The sequence below is a fragment of the Rhinopithecus roxellana genome, chromosome 9, assembly GCF_007565055.1.
Source record: "Rhinopithecus roxellana isolate Shanxi Qingling chromosome 9, ASM756505v1, whole genome shotgun sequence".
Classification (NCBI taxonomy): Eukaryota; Metazoa; Chordata; class Mammalia; order Primates; family Cercopithecidae; genus Rhinopithecus; species Rhinopithecus roxellana.
In genome coordinates this window covers 112451209-112477538 of record NC_044557.1, presented here as the reverse complement: position 1 = coordinate 112477538, position 26330 = coordinate 112451209, and the positions used below count along the sequence as shown (strand labels likewise).

Below are 26330 nucleotides of genomic sequence, written 5' to 3'. Positions count from 1 at the left end.
TGTTTAATCCAAAAACAACATCTTGTGGGGCTTATAATGAAATAAATGTATATCCGTAAAGGATCATAAAAGCCATGGCTGGAAAGGAGAGGAAATTGATCTGCAGAGTTTGTAGTTTCTGTATTTTATGTGATACTGTATAATATCAAACAGACTATGAAAGATTACAGAGCAATAATTAGGAATAGAAAACATATGATAAAATGACAGATATGAATAAAACCACGTTAAGTAATTACCTGAAGTTAACAGATGAAATATTCCAATTATAATAAATTATCAGAATGGATTAAAAAAACACAAGATCCAATTATATGCCCATAAGAGTTTTACTTTAAAGATCCAAGTAGAAAAAAAAGTCAAGCTAAACCCTTGCTAGTAATGTTCACTCAGTACAAGCATACTGATTTTGAGAAAGAATGATTTTTACATTCTGGTAAAACTCTTTTTACATACTTAAAAACAAATAAAATTATTACAAGTAGTGTTTCTCTAACAAAGAATACTTGTTAATATGTTCATAGGTGCTACCTCTTTATACTAAATTCCATGAGTTTGGAAATACTTCACTAATTCTTATTGAAGGTAGCTTAAAAAAGAGAGTATCTCTCATATGAAAAGAATTCAGAAGCATCTCTACTAGGCCATGAGCTCCTAAAAAGTAGGAAGCAATATCATTTTCCCCAAATTTTAGCAAACAGGTACACAAATCATAAATGTCTATGAATTGGGAAACTGGCCATGTACTAAGAAAAGATTACTTACCATTTGAAGTCTCTGTGAGCTCTGAAAGGGGAAGAGATTCTTCAACTAAAACTCCAGACTGTATTGAACCACGTTTAGACGATTTCTTGGGGAAAAATGGAAAGAGTATTACATTTTATTACTTACAGTACTACTAATGTCTTTATAAAGATTTGAGTAAACATTATAGATTACCTGGAAATCTGGAGTTCAGTCACCTTCATTATCTCATAAACACAAAGTGTACAGGATCTAACAATGAAGTATCCATACTAACTGCATCCTGAACATCCGACAAATCAACTTTTAATTCCCCAGGAAAAGTTTAAAGGACATATTTTTGTTGTTATAGCCTAGAGAGTTGTATTATCTGCAATTCTTTAGAGAAAATTCTCAAAATAAAGTTTATATAATTATCAAATACCAAATGAAATCAGTAACTGGGATATGAAAAACATTAAAGGCTAGGATAGAAAACACAGCCACATTAATTCAGAAATAATATCTGAATCATGATGTATGTTCAAACAATTAATCAAAGTTCTGATAACAAACAATTACTCTTGCTTCTGTCCGGTGGGGATTTCACATCAACCTGAACAGGGTGGAGGGAGCCAACATTATAGGTGACTGAAATCCACTGGAGCCTGAAGAATCTCTAATAACTATCAAATCTTTGTTCTGCCAGTCCATATAAAACGAATAGGACGAGCACTGGATCTAAATGACAGAGAAGGTGCAGAAAGAGTTCCAACTGTAATGGTGTTAGGTGTCTCCTCTCACAAAGGACATGAGGAGCTAGTGTGTCAAACCAGAACTAGGAGCATGAAGCAAGAAAAGCCTGTCAGGAAAGACCAGCTCCCTGTTCACAAGTGCGCACACAGGTCAGCTGATCTTCAGTAGTATTACTTTTCTTCTAATATCACCTTTTGATCATGTTGACAGGGTTTAGGTAGTTGTAAGCCACAAAAATCCCTACAGCTACTTGAAAGAAGTGAGCAAGGCCGGGTGCGGTGGCTCAAGCCTGTAATCCCAGCACTTTGGGAGGCCGAGACGGGCGGATCACGAGGTCAGGAGATCAACACCATCCTGGCTAACACGGTGAAACCCTGTCTCTACTAAAAACTACAAAAAACTAACCGGGCGAGGTGGCAGGCGCCTGTAGTCCCAGCTACTCGGGAGGCTGAGGCAGGAGAATGGCGTGAGCCCGGGAAGCGGAGCTTGCAGTGAGCTGAGATCTGGCCACTGCACTCCAGCCTGGGTGACAGAGCGAGACTCCGTCTCAAAAAAAAAAAAACAAAACAAAACAAAAAAGAAAGAAGTGAGCAGAGCAAAGGCGAATTTGCTGAATGGCACCCTCATTTCCATCAGAAGGAAAGCAGTCAGGGGCAGGCATAAGTGCAAGACTTCCAGGCCTGTGGAGTACACCCCACATAGAAGGCATCTGCTTATACCCTGCTCCCCAGTAGAAAAAATACTGCCTGAGGGCAGGACTGTAACTTCCTCCCTTCTTAGAGTATCACCCTCTAGAATACCTCACACACAGAAGATCCCAGGGCTTATTCTCTTTGTAAGGTTAGTAGTCAAAAGTGAGATTGCTATCCAAACCGTCTCTAATAAGCGATAAATGCCAACAACCATAAAATTAACAGGTAGGAAACACACACACACACACACACACACACACACACACACACACACACACCCAGCTACCACAGGGCAGAACAAGGTACTAAAATTGAAGAATGGCACTGACAGCCTTAAAACTGCCTATGCAGAAAACCAAAACTTCATTTGCCTATGCATAAAGTAAGTGAATTACCTCAGAAAGATCTGCAGAAGTTTCAACTGCACATGCTCTGTCTGTATCAATATTGAGTATCTGGAGACCAATTACTTTTCCTTTAGCATCTGTTAGATTTTCATCAGAGTCTCTCTGATAGGATATTCTCCGACGTTTGGAGGACAACACTGCAGGGAACCCAGACTGCTGGCACAGGTTGAGACCTTCCTTTCTGGCTATAAACACAAAACAAAAACAAAACAACACAGGCATAAATGTTTTCATATATATAAAATATATATTTATTTCTTTTCTTTTTTTTTGAGACAGAGTTTCACTCGTCACCCAGGCCGGAGTACAATGGTGCGATCTCAGCTCACTGCAACCTCCACCTCCTGGGTTCAAGTGATTCTCCTCCCTCTGTCTCCTGCGTAGCTGGGATTACAGGCTCATGCCACCATGCCCGGCTAATCTTTGTATATTTAGTACAGATGGGGTTTCACCACGTTGGTCAGGCTGGTCTGAACTCCTGACCTCAGGTGATCCACCCACCTCAGCCTCCCAAAGTGCTGGGATTACAGGCATGAGCCACCAACCCGGCTATTGTGCATTGTAATAATTTTAGTAAAATCTAGTTCTTGAGTCTAAATTATCAATGAAAAGAAAAATCTAGCACACTTTTTTATTCCAAAACAATAAATCTAACTGAAAGGAATGAAAACATGCCTATTGAAAAGATATACTAAAATACTTTCGCATGTCTAACATAGTATCTTACGCTTTTTAAATGTATGATGACACCTGTTATTTTAAAAGATGTGGTTATTTTCTAATACTCTGTATGACTTTATGAAACAGATAACCACAATGTGCCTCAGTTTTTTCTAGCTTAAAAAAAAGGAATTGTCTGCAGAATTATAATGATGTAAATAAATTTTAAGACCCAGGAAAAAACTGAAACAATAAGTGAGTCACAAACTACAAATATAAATCGGTACATCTGAACAGGTCACACACTCTAGAGACAGATGAGGGGGCCTTGTCTTGGGCTAACAGAGCAATCCTCATGGGTGGTGTCGAAATCGCACTTAAAGATGGTTCAAGAATTCAAAACAAACTCATTTGGAACCTTAGCGTGTAAAGTACCAGAGAATGGTTATAATGATTACAGTAAGACCAAGATTTTGCCACATTCTGGTGTCTGAAATGCTTTGTGATTAGGGGAAAAAAAAAAAAGACTCAAAAACAACCAAATAAACTACAATCTAAGAGTTACAGAACATAGCAGGTTATCAGATTGGATATACTTGTGTGTGTGGTGTTTTTTTTTTTTTTTTTGAAAGTGAGTCTCACTTCTTTGCCCAGGCTAGAGTGCAATGGCACGATCTGGGATCACCGCAACCTCCACCTCCCGGGTTCAAGCGATTCTCCTGCCTCAGCCTCCCCAGTAGCTGGGATTACAGGCATGTGCCACCATGCCTGGCTAATTTTTTGTATTTTTAGTAGAGACAGGGTTTCACCATGTTGGTCAGGCTGGTCTCGAATTCCTGATCCCAAGTGATCCTCCCTCCTCAGCCTCCCAAAATGCTGGAATTACAGGCATGAGCCACTGCGCCTGGCTGGATATATTTGTTTTTAACATCAAGGTTGGGTGTTTGGTACTCATATAAAATTTATATGAATTTATTTCATGTATTAAATGCTTGCCAAGCTTAATAATAATCCTGTAAAAATCAAGATTTATAAACTCAAAATTGCCAAAAGCTCTATGGTAAAGGTGAAATGAGCTAATTATCTCTGACATTTTAAAACTTAAAATTTAATTGCAACCATGTGGAAATGTAGGATTAGGAATGCCTGATGCCAGGTTTTTTTTTTCCAAGAGAAACCAGAAATCCATATTTTTGTGTGAAATGCCCCAAATTTTTAATGTTAGTCTCATTTCATAAACATAACTGTGTTCTGAAAAGATTGGTTTCACACTAAATCATTTCATATCTCAGAGGCTTGTCTTTATAAATACTGAAGTCAAAACTGAACGAATTATCTCTACTCACTCAAGTCTGTCATCTCGGACTCTCTTCCTGCCTCTGAGAATTCTGGACAGTCGGTCATTTTCTCGTTTTCCTTTATGGAGTGAAAAGCTGACTGGAAGGCCGATATTCGTTCTCTTAAAGAGTTAACATTTCGATACAGTGCAGGGCTGCCCTGCAAAAGTACAAAATATATAAGATTATAATCAATTCATACTTTCTATATTCTAGGCCTACAGCCTTTGAATCCCAAATTAAATACAGTACACATATGCTTTTTGAAGATCAGAGGTAAGGAGTTAGTGTGGTAGAGCTTCTTCACCCTGGAATCACACATTTTCAGTTTGAATAAAGAAGTTTGGCACAAAAATGTTGAGAGGCCAGCCTAAGAGTAGATGGAGGGTGCCAAGAAAACATTGCGCTCTGGGATGGTACAACAAAAAGGGACAGGAGCAACCTGTTTGCAATTTTTACCAAATGTTGTGCTAGATGTATCCATAGGAAGCCATCTGCAATGGTGCCTGTGTCACAGGTAAGTCTCAGCATACCTACTTCAGTCCAAGCTGTTTCTACTCAGCACCGCTCTACACATGCCCTCCAGCCCAGGGGCCAGAATGAGATACAGAAGTTCCATACATACTCAGATACCACATTTGCATTGCTCTCTTTTTTGGCTCTTCCCAGTTAATTGTCCTGACTGTATGGGACCTGGAGGATATTTACTTCTTAGGGTTGAAAGCCTGCCATTCTCTTAAAATACAAAGTTAGACGGTATAAGCACAGAAGCTCTATGGAAATCCCGTTAATAGGGTTCCAGCCAAAGACGGATAAAATGAAATTTATACTAGTAGGGATAGAAGTGCCAGATAAAGGCAAGTAATATAAAAATTGAGAGTTCCATTTACATAAAAAATAAATTACAAATGAAGTTCTCTCTCTAAATTTTTTTTTTATTACTTGGACTACTAACATTTCCATTGACACAAAGTTTGTGGCAATGTTTAAATATTATACTAATGGGCAAAAAGTGAAGTAAAAATTACCTCCCTTTAAGATATCATACACAGTAGGCCGGGCACGGTGGCTCATGCATGCAATCCCAGCATTTTGGGAGGCCAAGGTGGGAGGATCACTTGAGGTCAGGAGTTCGAGACCAGTCTGGCTAACATGGTGAAACCCCGTCTCTATTAAAAATACAAAAATTAACCAGGCATGGTGGCGCGTGCCTATAATCCCAGCTATGTGGGAGGCTGAGGTGGAAGAATCACTTGAACCTGGGAGGTAGAGGTTGCAATGAGTCGAGATCACGCCACTATACTTCAGGCTGGGCAACAGAATAAAACTTGGTCTCAGAAAAAAAATATATATCATAGGGAGGAAAAGCAGTTCATATCGTGAAGCCAGGTTTGATGGTGATTTGTTCACACATTTGATTCTCTTCCCGGTTAAATATAAAGCAAATTCTCTATTATATAATAAGAAAACATTTTACATTGAAATATGCTTGATGACATAAATGTTCATGACATAAACAGCAATAATATTCATAAAAGGCTTGTGCTCAACTCATCTAATAGAACAATAGGGAAAAGATGATCTCAAATTCATACAATTTACTTTGAATGTGCTTTTTCTGTACTCATATTTGAACATGGTAGGGGCAGGTTTAATATCCTAGCAACACGCAGCACCTCTGAAATGCTACTTTTAAAAAAATGGTAAGTTTCTCTAGTCAAAATAGTTTTTTCTCTGTTTTCTTTTTTTTTTTTTTTTTTTGAGATAGAGTCTTGCTCTGCCGCCCGGGCTGGAGTGCAGTGGCCGGATCTCAGCTCACTTTAGCTCACTGCAAGCTCCGCCTCCCGGGTTCACGCCATTCTCCTGCCTCAGCCTCCCGAGTAGCTGGGACTACAGGCGCCCACCACCACGCCCGGCTAGTTTTTTGTATTTTTTAGTAGAGACGGGGTTTCACCGTGTTAGCCAGGATAGTCTCGATCTCCTGACCTCGTGATCCACCCGTCTCGGCCTCCCAAAGTGCTGGGATTACAGGCTTGAGCCACCACGCCCGGCCTTTTTCTCTATTTTCTACTGGAGAAGGAGAACAATGTTTACATACAAAGCAAATGAAACATTTAAAATGCACTGCTTTTTTGAGATTTTTGTCTTAGGAATTGTGTCGGTCAGTCAACAACCTTCCTTCCATGCACCACAAACTGTTCGAGGGGCTTGGAATCTAGGGAAAATTACTTTATTTTTTTTTTGAGACAGGGTCTTGCTCTATTAGCCAGGCTGGAGTGCAGTGGCACAATCACAGCTCAATGCAGCCTCGGTGTCTTGGGCTCAAACGATCCTCCAACTTCAGCCTCTCAAATAGCTTGGACCACAGGCATGTGCCACCACACCCAGCTAATTAAAACATTTTTTTTGTAGAGACGGAGTTTTGTCATATTGCCCAGGCTGGTCTCAAACTCCTGGCTTCAAATGATCCTCCCTCCTTTGCTTCTCAAAGTGCTGGGATTACAGTGTGAGCCACCATATCCGGCCAGGGAGGTTACTGTCTAGAGTGAAATTCTGAAAACATATAAATGTAGTTACAGGTACAAGAGGTGCTATTAAGAAGAAAAATCAGTAATGTGGCTGAGTCCCTAAAAGTGCTGGTTTAGCTAGAATCAGGACAGACCTCTATCTTTAGTAAAATCTGAGTTGAAGCCAAAACAATGAGAAAGTGGTCTAAGGGAAGTTGTCATAGGAGGGCGGTACTCTCCAAGAACGAGGGCCAAGGCCCCGAGTGGAAACAGAATGGGGCAGAAAGGCCAGCGTGCCCTTTGAGTGGAAGGAGACGGGGAGACACCAAAGTGGACACACAAAGGCATCAGGAAGGGGTGTGGGTTTAATTCAAGGGATCACAGGAGGCCATGGGAAGATTTTGAGCAGCCGGGTGAATGATTCGGTTTCTACTTTAAATTAGTACCTCTCCTTGACTGCTCTGTGGGATAGCCAATGGATTATGGAGAACGTGTGAGGCTGCTGCCAGCACGACACACGTACTACATTAAGGTCCTTTTTTTTTTTAAATCAGAGAAGGAATACACTTTAAATTAATGTACAAAGTCTATGGTAAATACATAAACCAGGAACAGTCATTCATTATCACTATCAAGTATTATATATTGTAGATAACCTTTTGTAGATAACTGGCAGCAGTGTAGAACTCTTTGCACCAGCATCACCACAAACACGTGAGCAATGCATTGTTTCACAATGTTACGTGAGCCACATCACCAGGCCTTAGAAATTTTTCAGCTCCATTATTATCTTATGAGACCACCATTGTATATTTAGTCCTTCATCAAGCAAAATGTCACTATGTAGCACAAGAGTGTATCTGACTTTTTAGGAGCATGTATTATTTAAATAAAAATTTGAAAAAATAGTTAAATACACCCCCATCAGCAGATAAATAAGCTGCTCCTCTCCACAAGGTTGTCCCAAATACATTTTGTCCCAGGAGACCCTTGCCCCTATACATCAACACACAGTAGTCATGAAAAAATTAGAAACTTAAGATAAGCTTTTAAAAAGGTAGTAGTGCCTCACCTCATAGAAAAGTAGATATTAATTAGAAAAAAAAACTGTGAAATAAAATAGAAAGCTCCTCTAGAAAGCTATTCTATCCAGGGTCTCACAACTCTTAAAATACCCTCGTTTGGGTTGGGCACTGTGGCACACACATGTAACCCCAGCACTTTGATAGCGAGTGCTTAAGGTCAGGAGTTCAAAACAAGCCTCGGCAACACAGTGAGGCCCCATCTCCACAAAAAAATTTTTTTTTAATTAGCCCATTGCTGTGGCACATGCCTATAGTTCCAGCTAGTTGGAAAGCTAAGGTGGGAGGATTCCTTGAGCCCAGGAGCTCATTGCTACAGTGAGCTATGATTGTACCACTGTACTCTAGCCTGGGCAACTGAGATCGTCTCTAAAACAAAACAAAGAAAAATCACCTATGGTCAACATCATCATTTATGCTAACTGCATTGTTTTTTTTTTTTTCTGAGACAGTCTCACTCTGTCGCCCAGACTGGAACACAGTGGCATAATCTTGGCTCAATGCAACCTCTGCCTCCCAGGTTCAAGCAATTCTCGTGCTTCAACCTCCCGAGTAGCTGGAATTACAGGCACCTGCCACCACACCCAGCTAATTTTCGTATTTTTAGTAGAGATGGGGTTTCACCATGTTGGACAGGCTGGTCTCGAACTCCTGACCTCAAGTTATCTGCCTGCCTCTGCCTCCCAGAGTACTGGGATTATAGATGTGAGCCACCGCGCCCAGCCGCTAACTGCATGTTCTCTAAAACACAGAGAAAATCTCTCTCCAGATTTGAAACAGAGCAGATGCACTAGAAGGTGTAAAGACAGCACAAAAGCTTCCTAACAGAATTCACAACAGAATTCAGAAGCAAATCATACCTGGAAAGGAGAATCTTGTGCCAAAGGAGATTTCCTAGCATTCTTTATATTTTGCTGCCGAGCGATGAAACGAATCAGATGGTTTGTTTCAGGAGAGCCCCGAGCACCGACTGCAGAACGTCGTCTGGACTTTTTAAGGTAGGATGATGACTTTCCTGTAATGAAACTCTCTTACAAATTGGAACAAAACAAGGCAATCATCAGTAACCACGTCCAATACGCGTGATGTACCAGCCTGAGAGAGAAAACATGATAAACATGTGCTACAGAAAGCTCAGTAGAGAGTTACTGGCAGAGTCGTTTATACAGAGTCAGTGGAAGAGGAATCTGTTTTGTCTGCTGACTTAGTCCATGCTTCTAAAACAGTGCCTGGTACATAGAACAGTTATTAAAAGTTGTAGAATAAATAACATGAACACGTTTTAAGTTTTCATTTTCGTTTCATATTTCCTACACACAGATGGCTTTTGCTTTTGACTCAGGATTTTTCTTTTTCTAAATAAGTCAGTTTTATCCCCAACAACTGAAAGGTAAGATCTCCACCTAGGTACATGCAGTCTCAGGTTCTTAATTCTTCAAGATGATTGGTTTCTTTCTGATACCTACCACTGGCACTATCCTGAATTTTGGACATATGCCTAAGCACACAAAATGAATCCAGCTTTTTAAAGGTCTAAGAGTCATGTTCTTGAGAATGCAAGTTAGGGTGGCGTGCCACTTATACCTTGTCTTATGTATTACCTGGTCTAGTGCCCTGTGATATTCAAGACTTCCATTATCCTCCAACTCTAAAACCTATTCTCTGATCCAATTCCATTCTCATATAGTATTTCCTTCTTTTCCATCTAAGTCAGACTTCACTGGTAAACTTCATTTCTACTGCTTGAAGGACATTAGCTGGAATCAATCTTCTGTTTGTGATTTTTTTTTTTTTTTTTTGAGACAGAGTTTCACTCTTGTTGCCCAGGTTGGAGTGCAATGGTGCGATCTCAGCGCACAGTAACCTCCGCCTCCCAGGTTCAAGCTATTCTCCTGCCTCAAACTCCTGAGTAGCTGGGAATATAGGCATGCGCCACCACGCCCGACTAATTTTGTATTTTTAGTAGAGACAAGATTTCTCTATGTTGGTCAGGCTGGTCTCGAACTCTTGACCTCCGGTTATCTGCCTGCCTCGGCCTCCCAAAGTGCTGGGATTACAAGCATGAGCCACTGTGCCCAGCCCTGTTTGTGATTTTTAAAGGAGGTACATCCTGATCTTTTAGTATATTATTTTCTTAATTGCTCTTAAACTTTCTCTTATTTTTGCCATAAATGAAAACAAAATGTATTATTAGTATTCATATCAAACACCCTCCTGCATCGCATGTGACAGGTCAAAAAGTGACTCACACACATTTTTTTCTAGTATTGGCATTAAGCATGACTCTGACTTCAGAACATTATCATGCCGGATGCCTTGCAATTCTGTGATCCCTGCTATGCTAAATGAGCCATGCATGTGCACAGAAGTCTCCCTGAAGAAGCGAGTTTACAGAGTAGGCAATTTAGGTACCTAAAATAATATGACAGTACATATAAATAAATAAAGCTGAATTATATTAAAGTTTTGTTTAAACTTGAAAAGCATTACACTAGAATGACAACTTTTCTTACCTGTAGAGTGCCTAACAAAGCTTTCAGGTGTAATTCCCAATTGCTCTACGGTTACTGTGGAAAAGTTCAAAGGTGATTTCAAAGTATCTGGTGTGCAAGGATTAGGAGGTAATTCGGCATGCTTCTGAGGAGTCATAATCTTCCCAGTTCCCAAACTGAAAGACGCATTTCCTGAAACGCACGACATATTGTAGGGGTGAGGACAACTCTCTGTCTAAACCTTCAACTTCACAAGGAGGAAGCAGATCATCACATACCAGCATTATTCATTGCAGACTCCTTGGTTTCAGGCGGCTTGTCTTTTGAATTAGCATCCATCTAAGAGGTGAAGAGAAACAATGAAAAATAACCCCACCAGCAAGATGAATGTGATTCGATCACGAACCTCATTCAAGACTGAACTGTAATACAGTCCATACTGGCATAGAAACACACGTCACAGGTTCCATTTTTTATTTTAATTTCTGTGGGTATACAGTAGATGTATATATTTATGGGGTACGTGAAATATTTTGATACAGGCATGCAAGTCGTAATAATCAAATCAAAGTAAATGAGGTAGCCATCATCTCAAATATTTATCCTTTTTGTTAAAAACAATCCAATTACACTTTATTTTTAAATGCACAATTAAATTATGGACCGTCACCCTGTTGTGTTAGCAAATACTAGATCTTATTCATTCTATGTTTTTGTACCTGTTAACCATCTCCACTTCCCTCCCACTCAGCCCCAATACCCTTCCCAGCCTGTGCTAACCATTCTTCTACTCAAAACGCCTACTTTTAAAGCCAAATTAAACAGAAAGAAATGGAGGAAACTGCTGTTCAGGCACCAAAGCAGACCCCAAAGGATAAGCCATGGCTTTTCAACCGAAGCGAAGACCTGAATCATAAGGGTACTTCCTCTCAAGACGCAGCTCTATTTCCAGAAATTGTCTCAGCAGGTCCGGATGCACCCCTGGTCACCCAGAGCAGCTCCTGAGAGGAGTACTAACTCTGTGCTGCAAGGTAAGCCGAACATACTCCATAAAAACGCCCCGGAGAAGCAGCCCCATGGCAGCGCGGCTGCAATCCTACCTCTCACGCCGCACCTGAAGGCCGGCCAGGCAGATAGGCTTATTCCCAGAGCCCCGAGGCAGGCGAGCGTCGCGTTGGTCGCTGCTTCCAGACCCCGGCTCCTCTGTCCGGAAGGGCTCTGCTGGCAAAGCACTCGTAGCCGGGAACCGCTCTCCGAACAAGGAGTCCAGGGTCCCTGAGGCCGACTCGCACTCACAGCCCGCGCAGTCGCTGTCTTTCGCTCTGCCCGGCCGCCTCCTCCGCCCGCCGCCCGATTCAAATTCCCGGCCCCGCCCCTCGATGCCGAACTTACTCTACGAATCACTCCGCTACCGCCCCTTTCTCCGATGCGCGCACACTCCGAGCGCTCCCAGGCCTCTTTCCTTGGCACAGGAGTGACTTCCTGGGCTCGGAATGGGGCCACCGCGAGCTGCAGTCAACCCGCCGACCACAGACACCTGCCACTGACCTGTGACCGCGGGGACTACTTTCCGGGAGCGTCTCGCGGAGTAACGCGTCTGTTAGAGCTTTAACTCCGCCTCCCACCTTTCTATTGGATGCTGCAAACTTCGAAAAGACTCATTCAACCAATCCTAACAGAGCGAAGAGCTGGCTCTTACCCAATCAGTCCGTCCCTACCGCAGCCGTTTCCTCGCTGGGCCGGCTTGTGGGCGGGGCTAACGCGGGAGGAGGGGCTGACTGGTGCTTGGGTCCCTTTCAGCGCTCCACCTCCTTTCCGTAGACCCCGCCCTCGTATGCAGATGAGCGCTGCCTAGACTTGAGTGTGCGCCTGCTCAGTAACGCTGTAAGTCGCCGTCCGGCTCCAGGAGCCTCTCTGATTGGCTGATGCCCCTTCCCGTCTACTAGCCTTCAGCGTCTCTTCCCTCCCTCCATCCCGGCTAGGTTAGCCAGGGCCCGCCCGACACTGGGTGCTGATTGGCTGGACCCTGGCCGGTGACGCGGGTTGGTTGGTAGGCTGAGTGTCAGTCTCGGAGTGGTGGGGGAAGGGCCCCAGGCAGGCTGAGGAGCCTAGGGGCGGGGTGGGAAGGAGGACCGGCCGAGCCCTGGGTGTGGGACAGAGTGCGTGTGTGTGGTGTGTCCCCAAGGGCAGGAAGGTGGCGAAGGGAGGCGAATCCGAGTGGGTGGAGGGAGGGGAAGGGCGGGAGGAGAAAAAGGTGGGAGGAGGACCAGGTGGGAGGGTGGCGGCTCACTCAGGACCCAGCGGGGGCAGCGCGATGAGGCGGGTGACCCTGTTCCTGAACGGCAGCCCTAAGAATGGAAAGGTAACGGGGGCGTGAGTGGGCGCGGCGGCCCGTGGGTCGGGGCGAGGGCGGACGGCGCGGACCCGGCTGGCGGGGCAGCGGTGAAGTTGGGCAGAGGGGCTGGGAGGTGGGCGTGCGCGGGCTGGGGGCGCCCGGGGACAGCACAGGGTCCCCGCGGCCTCCTCCCTACCCTCAGGACCCCTGTGCCCGAGCCTGCCTTTCGGCGCCTCAGCTGCCTGGGGGCCGGCGCGGGTCGGGCCGGGGGCTCCGGGACTCCCGGATGCGCGGTGCGGGGGGCGCGGGGACTGGGGAGCGGAGAGGGCCGCGGTCACCTGGGCGCCCGGGCGGTCGCGCCTCTTCCCGCCTGTCCCCGAGACCCCGCTCCCGCCTGCCGGAGGAGGCGCGCCGGCTCCCGTGCTGAGTAATGGTCTGCTCGGAAAGTGGCGGCGGGCACCAGAGCCTGTGGAGATGGGTCAGGGAGACAGAAGTAAACTGCGCGTGGATAAACAAAATCTTCTCCCATCCGAGGTCGAAGACAGGATTTTTAAAATGGGGGCATTTTCTTGTTGATTTTTGCCCTTCTCTGTGAGATGCCTCAAGCCCCCACCCCCCGACGCCGCCAAACTTCTCTGTACTCGTTTTATTATTTTGCCTTATTTTGATTCCCTAGAGGACGGGGACAGCAGACCCAAAAGGGATCGATTTGACAGTCGCCTTTGCTGTGTTAGGTAGGCCTTTGCGGAGGGTGTGGTGCTAAGTGTTCTTCCAGCGCTGGAGCAAGCCAAAACGAATTCTCTTCCTTCCCAGCCTTTTGCCCCACCCATGAAAGTTGTTCTGCTACTTTGGGAAATTTTGACTGTTCAAGGCAGACATTTACTGCGTTGCTAAATGACACCCAGAAGTAACTCAGCCTTTACGAGTCTAAGGTAAAGGTAAATGGGTTTCACTGTGTTAGTTGCCAAAATACTCTGATGCCTGCACATTCGGGAAACACTGTAAATTTTTAAATAGTGAAATTGTCCAGTGGCATTAAAAATGGCTTTCCGATTATTCAGTGTAGAGTGAACATGCCCTGAAAATTCGAACGAGAGTGTGGTTTGTTGGCTATAATTTTGTGTTCTTCTGATCTTAGAGATTTAATACTCATTTTAAAACAGAATTGGTATAAATTAGAGTTCTTGAGGTATCATGAATGCTACCCCGAAAATATGCTCACGAAGTTTACATTTCTCATCACTATTAACTTTTTCTAAACCTGTTCTGTAGTTAGCTGGTATTATCTAAAACGTTATGTTGTTACTCTAAGAAAGATTTAGTATATCCAAAATTGGTAATATTTCTCAAAAATAAACTTCCGATTGACCTTTTTAATGCAGTATCTCTGCTATGTTACTCATGGAAGACAAATATTTAGACCTAGTCATAAATATTTTTGCTCTGAATCTCTCCCGAATCCACTCAATTTGGTTGTCAAAAATTAACTGAGTTGGTCTTTCCATATTGTTCACACGGATTTTTTTTTAACTATCTAGGTTTGACTAGATTAGATTCTTGGATTTAAATTTTATTTACTTTAAAAATATTCTGCTAGAGAATCTCAGAAGATTGGGGAAAATGCATCTCAAATAATTAAATATGAGTATGTTTATGTTACAACGATCATAAAAATCCAAACTGGAGAGTACTAGATAAAAAGAAACAAAGCCGTGATCTTCACTGCTCAGCTGATGAACATATTCTAAGATAACGTTGGCAGTGCTTTCTCTCCTTTCAGTTGATTAAAAAATTTTATAATTACTCTTATTTGACAAAAGAGCTACATAATACATAACAGCTTGCATTTTTATATATAAAGTGACTAATTGGATTGGCATGATCATGACATGAATGTTCATTAAGAATAAGCTAGGGAAAAGTGCTACTCAAATAGAACAGAATTTGATTTCCCATCCACCAGTTGGAATATCTGTACCACTTATCTCCTTTACCTCGCTTCTGCTTTTGTTTCCTGGTTATAAGAATAATCTTTTTTTTTTTCAAATAAGTTTCCCTCTTATAGCTTGTTTAGTGGTTACCAGACTGTGGGACTATAAAGCCTGGGGAAAGGTGTGGAGAGGCAGAGAATTCTTCCAAGGTGCTGTGTTACATGCTCACCACGAATTTTCTGTGTATTGAATAAATGCAACTAGTGGTGAATGTATTTGATGTTGGAGAGAGGGCTATGCATTCTCTGAACAGTGGTTTCCAGAGTGAGATGGCACACCACGGATGGTGTCCACGATGATTTATTGGAGGTCAGGAAGAAATATACCTTTTGTTTGTATCTTACACTTAAAAATATAAAATAAGGTGGAAACGTGATTTTTCGGATCTGGAACGACACAGGTGCCTCCAGTCACTGAACATGTCAGCTGGTCTCAGGTCTCCTGTAAGAAGGGAGGGCCTTCACATGTGAAAAGGTTAATTAATAGTGGCTTCTTCACCGATTGGTTGTCATTGACATTGTGCTATGGAAGCTTACAACTGCCACGTTAAGATTTATATCTAGTTTTAACTAAATTAACCCTCACCAAAATGCCAAGTGATCTTAAAGGATTACTTCAAAGAAACTGCAGCTTGAAGTCGATATGAATTATGCAAGCACAAGTAAACAATGAGGAAATGGCAGGAGCTGCCACTTCTCCTAGTATGTATAAACCATGGGACTAAAAAAAGAGTGGGTCTGGCCGGGCGCGGTGGCTCAAGCCTGTAATCCCAGCACTTTGGGAGGCCGAGACGGGCGGATCACGAGGTCAGGAGATCGAGGCCATCCTGGCGAACACGGTGAAACCCCGTCTCTACTAAAAAAATACAAAAAACTAGCCGGGCAAGGTGGCGGGCGCCTGTAGTCCCAGCTACTTGGGAGGCTGAGGCAGGAGAATGGCATAAACCCGGGAGACGGAGTTTGCAGTGAGCCGAGATCGCGCCACTGCACTCCAGCCTGGGCGACAGAGCGAGACTCTGTCTCAAAAAAAAAAAAAAAAAAAAGAGTGGGTCTCTTTGGGCCTGAGAAGTTGAAACAGTGCTGAGTTTTAAAGAAGACTAGTTGAAGTCCTATTTATTAATTGCTATTAATAATCTGCCTCTCCCTAAGTGTATGTTATTCTTTGAAATATTAGCCATTGATAGGATGAGTCATCCTAGTTAGCAAGATATTTAGAAATACTTTTATAGGACATGAAGACAAATGGCTTCAGACTTTTTTCTTTTCTGATTTTATTTTTTGGTTTTTGTTTTTTACTTTTATATTTATATTTATTTATTTGATACAGCGGTTTGCTCTTCTGCTCCAGCTGGAGTGCAGTGGCGTGATCTCAGCTCACTGCAACCTCTACCCTCCAGGTTCAAGCGATTCTCCTGCCTCCTCCGCCTCTTGCATAACTTGGGACTAATTTTTATATTTTTGGTAGAGACAGGGTTTCACCATGTTGGCTAGGCTGGTCCTGAACTCTTGACCTTAGGTGATCCACCTGCCTTGGCCTCCCAAAGTGCTAGGATTACAGGCATGAGCCACCACACCCGGCTTATTTTGATGTTTAAAGTCAATCCTGTGTTTGGCAGAATTTCACTAAATTTAATGATAAATATTTAGGAGATTCTTACTGGCTGATTCATAGTCTAAATCACTGAAATTCCTCATCATTTGGGAAAACATGTACTTTCTAATAGTGGAATATGGTTTGTAACTACATAAATATACAGATGTTTGAGCACATGCCCAAAAGTGTGTTACCATTGGGGTGTGTGGTCAGAAACATTTGAAGGCCTTAGTTCTAATCACTGGAATCTTTAATTTAAATTTTGAGGGTTTTGTTGTTGTTGTTGTTGTTGTTGTTGTTGTTGTTTTGAGACGGAATCTCGCTCTGTCGCCCAGGCTGGAGTGCAGTGCCCGGATCTCAGCTCACTGCCAGCTCCGCCTCCCGGGTTTACGCCATTCTCCTGCCTCAGCCTCCTGAGTAGCTGGGATTACAGGCCCTCGCCACCTCGCCTGGTTAGTTTTTTGTATTTTTTAGTAGAGACGGGGTTTCCCCGTGTTCGCCAGGATGGTCTCGAACTCCTGACCTTGTGATCCGCCCGTCTCGGCCTCCCAAAGTGCTGGGATTACAGGCTTGAGCCACCGCGCCCAGCCTTTTTGTTGTTTTTTAAACTGCTCCAAAAGAGTCAGTTATGTTGTACCTGTCATCCTTTTTCCATGTGCCTCAACATTTTCATTATTCTTTTTAATATTCCCTGTAAGAGTTGGCATTAAGGAAATTGAAATGGGGACTTGCGCATCTGAATGCAGCGTGTGGCTCCTGAGCAACTTAATGTCAGTGCAGAATTTCTGTATGTCTTGAACACAGAGTGCTTTTTTTACTTCAGAATATTCATTAATGAGCTGTGCAAGTCCTAGGCCTTTTGTATACGGATTCATTCATTCATTCAGTGAACACTTAGTAAATGCCTTCTGAGTATGTGGCATCATGCCAAACATGGCAAACAGGGTAGGAAATACTTTCATTCTGTACCGTGTTTTCATTCTTGGTCCAAGAAATAACTTTTCTTCAGGTTTTGGTATTAGGTCAAAAACATGTTGTTGGGGGCCGGCACAATGACTCATGCCTGTAATCCCAGCACTTTGAGAGGCTGAGGTGGGAGAATTGCTTGAGTTCAGAAGTTCAAGACGAGCCTGGGCAGCAGAGCGAGATCCCATCTCTAAAACAACAACAACAACAACAAAGAATGAAAAAGAAATGTGTTGTTGGTAGTAAGTATCCTGGTTCGAATCCATGACGTTGTTAGAGTTGGAGGAAGGTGAAAATTTTATGTGAACCTCTGCCTCTGAAGTCCAAACATTAATAAGAACCTAGTGAGAGCCCACTTTTTAAGCTTGAACTTTTCTTAATATATTTGATACATAGTAAAGAATATAATAAAGAATGTACATAAAAATTAAAAGGAACATAATATAGCAAATATCTGTAAGTCTGCCAGACAACCCAAGAAGTAGCATGTTATCAATAACATAATGTGCTCATCCACTTTCCTGTACCTCTGTTTTGTTTTTCTCTTTGCTGTGTGTGTTTTTAAATCAGTAGTTTTGTCACATATATATGCATAACTAAATTACCTTTTTTTTTTTTTTTAAGACAGGGTCTCGCACTGTTGCCCAGGCTAGAGTGCAGTGGCGCGATGTTGGCTCACTGCAACCTGTGACGGCCTGGGTTCAAGTGATTCTCCTGCCTCAGCCTCCTGAGTAGCTGGAATTACAGGAGCTTGCCAGCACTCACGGCTAATTTTTCTATTTTTAGTAGAGACGGGGTTTCACCATGTTGGTCAGGCTGGTCTCGGCTGACCTCCTGATCTGCCTTCCTCGGCCACCCAAAGTATTGGGATTACAGGCGTGAGCCACTGCGCCTAGCCATTTTTAAAAAATCAGCTTCGGGACATACTGTATCTCAAATTGATATTATATTGTATATAGTTTTTTGTGGAGACAGCGTCTTCTCTATTGCCCAGGCTGGTCTCAAACTCCTGGCCTCAAGCAGTCCTCCGTCCTCAGTCTCCCAAGGTGCTGGGACTACAGGCATAAGCCACGATGCCAGGCCAGTCCTTGCGTTTTTCATTCAGTATAATTCTGTTCCAACCATAATATCTGACATAGTGATGATTTATTCATTTTTACTGCTTTATTAAAGTACATGCTATACAAATACTGTCAGTGGACATTAGGTTATTTTCTTTATATTTTGTTGTTAAATTAACAGTGCTGTCATGAATATTTCTATATATGTATCCTGGTGCACAGCAGCAAGCATTTTTCTAGGGAAGTAGTTCTCAAACTTTAGCATGCATCAGAGTCACTTGAAGGAGGAGGAGGATCTGAGAAAACCGCTAGACTTCATCCCCAAAGGTTAATATTCAGCAGGTCTAGGGTGGGGTAGGAATGTGCATTTTTAATTTGCAGGTGAAATGTGGTTCAGATGCTCTAGGTGACAGGATCACACATGTGAGAACCACCACTCTAAGGTATAGACACGTAGTTGTAATTATTGGGTGTTAAGTTATATAAATATTCAGTTTTGTAAAATAATGCCAGATTTTTTTCAAAGTCATTGCAGTAATTTATATTCCCACCAGCATTGCATAAACCTTCCCCATTGGTCTACAACTACTCCAGCACTTGGTATTGTCAACATTTTCCATTTTAAATATTTTCTTTTTTCATCTTAGAGTTAATTATCTCACCTTTTAAAGAATCAGCTCATGTAAATATTTAAAATGTGTTTGACTAAAAGTATAGGTAGAGAAAATTGAGTTCTACATTTAGCTATTAATTGTGATTGGTGATTTTGTTGGGTAAATCAGCCTGCATAAATTCAACAAGTATTCCTTGTGTATTACGTAATAAATATTGTGGGTAAAGAAGAAAAAATATTTTATGTACATGTATAGGTTTTAATTTTTAAATTTAAATAATATAGATTACAATTTGAAAATTGTATTTAAAGGCAAATTAAAACTAGCCAATCCTACTAGGCATGGTGTCCTTTTACTTTCCAACTTATAGACAGCTTTCACTTATCATGGGATTTGAAATTGAAAAAGAATTGACTCTGAACAGTAGCATAATACAGTCATCATGAACTTTAATAGACATGCTTCTCAATTTACTCTGTAAAATGCTTCTGTTCTTAGGGCCTAAGTTATTAAAGTAGATAATCACAGTGACATGGAAACATCAGGCCCACATGGTGGAGACAACACATAGAAAGCAAATGATCTTTGTAAGCACTGTCATTTTATGATTTCTTTGGCTCAGTATGAGGACAACAACAAACTTAGTATATACTCAGTGGAGCTTATGTCCATGATATACAAGATTTTTATCGTTTCTCTTTCTCAACAGAGTTGTTATGTAAAGAATACATGTGCCAATCTAACTTAATCATCTTTTCTATATGTATGACAAATTTATGTTGATACATATTTTAAAATCTGGTTTCTAATTAGTTTAAAATACAGAGATTTTGAATGTTTGAATATTAGTATTATAATATAACTCCTTTTTATTTGTTTGGTATTGTTAGTATGCTCGAATGACTAGTTGGAAAACAAATGTCAAGAATAGCCCTCCAAGTGAAAACAAGTATATTGGCCCAAATTAAGGGAAATTTTCAAATTTCTAGAACTATTAAATTCTTTGTACTAATTTTGATTCTGTTTTCTCTGATTGACTACCCTTTGGTTATTTCACTTAAAGGAAATTGTTAACTGCCTGATTACAAACTGTTAAAATAATTTTATTTGTAAAACTAGTATGTGGAGCTATGGAGACCTTAAAATAAATTAAAACTTTCCCCCCTTATTACAAAAGTAATAAAGGTTCGTTGTAACAAATTTGGAAAACAAACAAAATAAAACAAAAAACTCAGCTGGATGTGGTGGCTCGCGCCTGTAATCCCAGCACTTTGAGAGGCTGAGGTGGGTGGATCACGAGGTCAAGAGATCGACATCCTCCTGGCCAACATGGTGAAACCCTGTCTCTACTAAAAATGTAAAAATTAGCTTGGTGTGGTGGCGCGGTTTTACTATGTTGGCCAGGCTGGTCTTGAACTCCTCACCTCAGGTGATCCTACTACCTTGGCCTTCCAAAAAGTGCCAGCATTACAGGTGTGAGCCACTGTGCCCAGATTGCTTTAGAATTGCATTTATACTGTGTATTTTTTTACCCTAATGACAGTGTAAGAGACTTAAATGAATATGACTGATTGTCACACAAAAAAGGCATGTCCTAGTTCAACACTCAACATTCAAGAAATATTTATCAAAGACCTGCTATAAGCCAGGTAATGTACCATTTAGCTAGGTGGATCCTTCAATTTGAACCTATGGCGGTTATTAGTAGAACAACTCAGGGATGTACTTCTTTAGTACTGCTTATCAGCTTTACCAAGGGGTAATTAGTCACCTCTGTTCACAGAATTCATAACAAGTTTTTGCAAATTAATTTTTTTACTGGACCTTTAGGATCCAGGCAGACAGCCAGATTAGAAAATACTTAGTGATATGGTAAATTGTTTTTGATACTTTATTAAGATTGATTTAAGTGGCAATAAAATAAAAGTTGAATTCAGTTTATACCTAGACTGTGATCCTTTAGTAGTTTTACAGCCTTCAAGGAGACACCTATTGTACTTTGATTGCCTTGAGAATAGTCCTTGCCAAACAGTATGTGTGGTTTTTTTTCTCTCATCTGGTCACATTTAACTTCAGTAGGGAAGAAATGGAAGATGGCAACATCCTAACCCTCTGAATAAAACAACAAACAGGTCTTGAGTTGTATTTCATCAATTTGTTACTTTGGGTTCCTATGTCATGGGAAAGCCTAATAGAATTAAAATAGTGTTTTTTTTTCCTTCTTCTTCATTTTATTCTGCTCTTTAGAATGGCACTGTCTGATAGAACTACTGAGATGATGGAAATCTGTGCTATTCAATATGGGAACCACTAGCCAGTGTGGCAGTTGAGCACTTGAAATGTGGCTAGTGTGACGGAACTGCATTTTAACTTTTAATTTTAATAAATTAAAATTTAAACAGACTCATGAAGCTCGTGGCTTCCACATTGGACAGCACAGCTTTAAAACATGACAGGTGGCCTTTATTTTCATCGGAAGACAGCTGACCCACAGAAAAACCAAGTCAATCCTGTGGAAGTAGACAACAATTCAAGTTAGTGTATTTTCAATAAGTCATATAAGATCTTAAGCTATAATATTATGTTAATCACAGAAGGATAATACAGGCAGGTGCATTCAACTTGCATCTGTTTTATGGTATGGATGAGAGAGCAGTGGAAGAGATACTGAGGAAGAATGTTGGTGTTAGGGCAAGGAGGGGATATCAGGCAAAAGAAAGCCATACTGAGATACAAGGGCCAGAGGTAAATAAAGGGGAAACGAAAGATTTAGAAAATGATTTGTATAATGGCAACTATGCCAAGAACATTGAATTGGGAAAGAGGTACTTCTTACTCTCCTCTCAGCACCTTCTGACTGCAGAGGTTGTTTTGCATCTGCTTTGGTCAATCTCTTGCTCCTTTGCATGTTTGCTTCTCTCTTCTCTGTCTTTACTCTCTTCATGCTCTTTGCCTTAACACAACCCCAGCTTTGCCATGTGCAATGCCCTAGGTACTATATTTCTCTTACCTTTTTCCCAGGAATGTGTATGATGCAATTACAGAATTCCTCACTGTGTTGCAGAGGTGAACAATCATAGGAAATATGGGGGACGTATTTTACTCAGGCTTTAATTATTTGTGGCAAGCCTGCCGTGTGTAGGACACTGCGCCTAGTGCTTTGCATTATTTTTTTATTGTGATGAAAGATAGGACAAAATTTATTATTTTAACCATTTTTTAAATGTGTAATTCATTGACATTGTTTACATTCGCAATGTGTGTAACCATCACCACTGTTTATTTCCAGTACTTGGTCATCATCCCAAACAGAAATTGTACCCATTAAGAAATAACTCTGCATTCCCATCTATGCCTTGGTAACCTTTATTCTGCTTTCTATCTGTATGAATTTGCCTGTTTTGGGTACTTTCATGTGAGTGGTATCTTAGAATATTTATCCTTTTCTTATTGGCTTACTTCATTTAGCATACTGTCACAAAGGTTCATCCATGTTGTAACGTGTCAGAATTCATGTCTCTTCTCTTCTCCCTTCCTTTCATTTCCTTTTCTTTCCTTTCCTTTCCTTTTCCCTTTTCGTTTCTTTTTCCTTTCCTTTCTTTTTTCCTTTTTTCTTTTCCGTCCCATCATGTCCAGGCTGGAGTACAGTGGTGTGATCTTGGCTCACTGCAGCCTTGACTTGGCAGGCTCAGGTCATCCTCCCACCTTGGCCTCCCAAGCAGCTGAGACTACAGGGATGTGCCACCATCTTTGCTACTTTTTGTATTTTTTTTTGTAAAGACCATGTTTCACCATGTTGGCCAGGCAGGTCTCAAAATCCTGGACTCAAGCGATCCACCTGTCTCAGCCTCTCAAAGTGCTGGGATTACAGGCATCAGCCACTGTACCTCATTGTTTCTTATTGCTGAATAATATTCAGTTGTATGTCTATACCATATTTATACAATTACCTGCTTATAGACACTTGGGTTATGCAGTATTTTTAATAATGCACTTGGTTCCGTTTATATTTTTCTCGCCTTCAACACTTTCCAAAATGCCCCAGCACTCCTCTCTCTTTCATTCTTCTGATCCAAGAGAAAAAAGTTGGAATCTGAGTACTCTGCTTTTGAAAAACTGCACACTCTTTGTTATCAAGCAGCTTTTTCTATGGCCTTCATTTACTTTATTTATTTAACTAGAAACTCTCCACTGTATTCCAGTCACTGGTGGACAGAGGACCAGCCTTAGTGCTCACTTCATATGGCATCTTGACATAATGATCTTGGGACGTCCATGAGCTAGCTGATTGTACTTCGTGTTTAGCTCTTCACGTACTTCTTTTTCTTTTTTTTGTGGGGGAGACAGAGGCTTGCTCAGTCACACAGGCTGGAGTGCAGTGGTGCAACCTTGGCTCACTGCAACCTCTGCCTCCCGGGTTCAAGCAATTCTCATGCCTCAGCCTCTGGAGTAGCTACAGGCATGTGCCACCACACCTGACTGATTTTTGTATTTTAGTAAAGACAGGGTTTCTCCATTTTGGTCTGGCTGGTCAAACTCCAGGCCTTAAGTGCTCTGCCCGTCTCAGCCTCACAAAGTGCTGGGATTACAGGCATGAACCACTGCGCCCGACCCTCTCCTACATTTTATTCCTAACTTTCAGAGGTCATAACTGATAATGGTGCAACTGTACAACTCAGCTGCTGGGAACCCACAGTTACAGTTAGGACCAGGGCACAAAATTCACTTACATGTAGAGATTGTCAGCCCCCGTGCTTAAACAGTTGCATGTGTCTTACACATATATCAGAATGCTGGATTCACAGCAGGACAGATCAATTCATTGTCACCTGGCTGTTTGCTCTATTCTTAATATTAGATGCTAAAATCTGGCTTAGTTAATGAAAAATTAAATAAATGAGGTAGGAAGTTATGTTTTCTATGGTAGTTGATGTAGATAATGATATAATAAACAGCACTAGTGGACTCCTATTTTAAGGGTGTACCATTCAAATAAATAAATAATAAAAGGACAGCATAATAGGGACTTACTAGGTCTCAGTCTCTTCACTAAGCTCTTACGCATGAACTCGTAATAATCTTCTGAAGTAGGTGCTACTATTTTCTTCATTTTTAGTTAAAGCAACAGAAGCATCAATAGGTTGACTCAAGTTGACAGCTAGAAAATGTCAGACTCTAGATTGAAGTGTAGGTCTATCTTACTTCACAACTGGAGCGCTATTGAACACACCTTAGGATTGTAGATTGTTTTGGTCAGAGATGATTTCTTATGTTCTAGTTTAGGATTCGACAATTTTAGGCACCAAGTGAATAAATGAGTCATAGAAGAAAAGGGGGCACTGTTAAGAACCTCTTGAAGTCTCCTTTTATATGATACTCTTTTTAGCCCTGTTTTACTGTGATGGTTTGTAACTTGTTGGGATAACATTTATTAAATAAGTTGTTCATATTAATCTGGTGTATTTACAGGTGGTTGCTGTATATGGAACTTTATCTGATTTGCTTTCTGTGGCCAGCAGTAAACTCGGCATAAAAGCCACCAGTGTATATAATGGGAAAGGTGGACTGATTGATGATATTGCTTTGATCAGGTAACCTTCACCTTTTTATAAGCTGTCAACAGTGTGCCTCAACTTCTTGGTGCTGTGCTGTTTCCCTTAAGCAGTAGTTTAATCACTCTTAAGAATACAGGATTTTGGCAAGTGATTACCTAGAATTTGGTCTTTGGAATTTAAATCATTTGGGCTTAAGCTGTATTGATCAGCTAGAAAACCCTTAGTATACATTTGAGTATACTGATAGTCTTTCTGCATAGTTCATATATGGCTATGAGGAATTTCTTCTTTGTGGTACTAGAGAAGGATCTAATAAGACATGCAGTTTTTAACATTAGAAATCTAATTTATCTCTTCACTTTTATATGCACCTGCTTGTTAATCATTTCCTAAGAAATGCTTTGCATTTTATAAATATTACAAAGGCCAGATTTTGTGAAAACTTTATAAATATGATATAATTCTAAGTGGAGATATCACCAGTGATCCACCATAATTAAAGACTTATTTGTTTGTTCTTTAAATATCCCAGGCAGATTCATCTCTTTAAAACAAGTGTGTAGTTCACCTTACTTCATCTTCATGAGGTCAGAGAATTTTGGAGCAGGAAGATACTTAACAAAGAAGATGGTAAAGGGAACACAAATTAAGTATTGACTATGCCAGTTATGTTATAATTGCTTTGCCTCAGTTATACCATTTGATTGGCAAAGCATGAGTTTTTTTTATCAATGATGTGAAGATAATGATGCTTTAACTTACAATAATATACAAAGTCTCTGTATAAATCCAGATCAAAATGACCTTTCAATATGATACTGCCTTTGCAGTTAATCAGTTCTAGACCCTTCATTTTACAGATGAGGAAACGAATTATCTGTGAAGCTGAGGATTCACTCAGGTCATACAGCTAGTTGGGTTTTGTTAATGAAAAAAAAAAAAACAGTTATACTAATCTGAAAAAAGTAAATTGGCATGGCGAACAAGTAGGAAATACTATATACTACATTTTAAATCCAAATAAATTAGGATAATTTCTGAGTTTTTCAATATATAATATTCAATATCCCAGCTTCTTTCAGTTTCTAAGGAAAACTGAGTCACATTGTTGGATGATGATCCTCATCAACCTAACTTTCTCCTTAACAAGCACAAACTCTGCTTCTTAGAAAAATTTAATGTGTCCTGTGATGTCCTATAGGAAATAAAAACTTCTACAATGGAAGGTTATAACTGAAGCCTTCTGAGCTATAAAATGTCTGCTTATTCGTTTTGGGTTCACAATACAGTATCTGGTGTAATGGGTTGAGGACGAGGATGTACACTGATTTTCTAGAACTGTGGGTTATGTGCAACCATTTACATTTGGGTGTATGGTGGATCTGTAGTGGGTAAACACTGACAGCAGAGTTACTTCCAGCTATATTTTTCCTAGATTTAATATGACAGTTTATTTCATCTCCAAAGCACACAACAGCTAATGATTTAGGGATAAAAAAATGTAAAGAAGAAAAGAGGAGTTAGCTGTGGCTTTAATCTATCCTTTGAGCATAATTATT

General features: G+C 41.1%; 2 protein-coding genes across 6 annotated transcripts in view; one reads left to right on the top strand and one right to left on the bottom strand.

Moving 5' to 3' along the window:
- The window catches only part of CDCA2 (cell division cycle associated 2), a 50777-nt gene extending 38490 nt beyond the window's left edge, over positions 1-12287 (bottom strand). Inside the window, exons 1-7 of one of the 3 annotated variants that reach the window (XM_010378147.2) lie at positions 11757-12287; positions 10935-10995; positions 10678-10848; positions 9025-9179; positions 4585-4735; positions 2567-2763; positions 766-850 (exon numbers count right to left, since the gene is read on the bottom strand). In XM_010378147.2, coding sequence (XP_010376449.2) covers positions 766-850; positions 2567-2763; positions 4585-4735; positions 9025-9179; positions 10678-10848; positions 10935-10995 — 820 coding nt within the window. In that variant the 5' untranslated portion in view covers positions 11757-12287. The remainder of the gene's footprint in view (positions 1-765; positions 851-2566; positions 2764-4584; positions 4736-9024; positions 9180-10677; positions 10849-10934; positions 10996-11756) is intronic. The other 2 variants (XM_030938214.1, XM_030938215.1) reach the window with 2 other exon arrangements.
- Positions 12288-12754: 467 nt separating this feature from the next.
- Positions 12755-26330, top strand: part of KCTD9 (potassium channel tetramerization domain containing 9) — a 30185-nt gene continuing 16609 nt past the window's right edge. For 2 of the 3 annotated variants that reach the window (XR_004059269.1, XM_010378149.2), the window contains exons 1-2: positions 12755-13018; positions 24686-24807. Coding sequence is in view for 1 of the 3 variants with exons in the window: in XM_010378149.2 (XP_010376451.1) it covers positions 12971-13018; positions 24686-24807 (170 nt within the window). In the remaining 2 variants the exon portion in view is untranslated. Of the gene's footprint in view, positions 13019-13772; positions 13924-24685; positions 24808-26330 lie in introns of those variants that run through there. The other variant, XM_030937790.1, reaches the window with a different exon arrangement.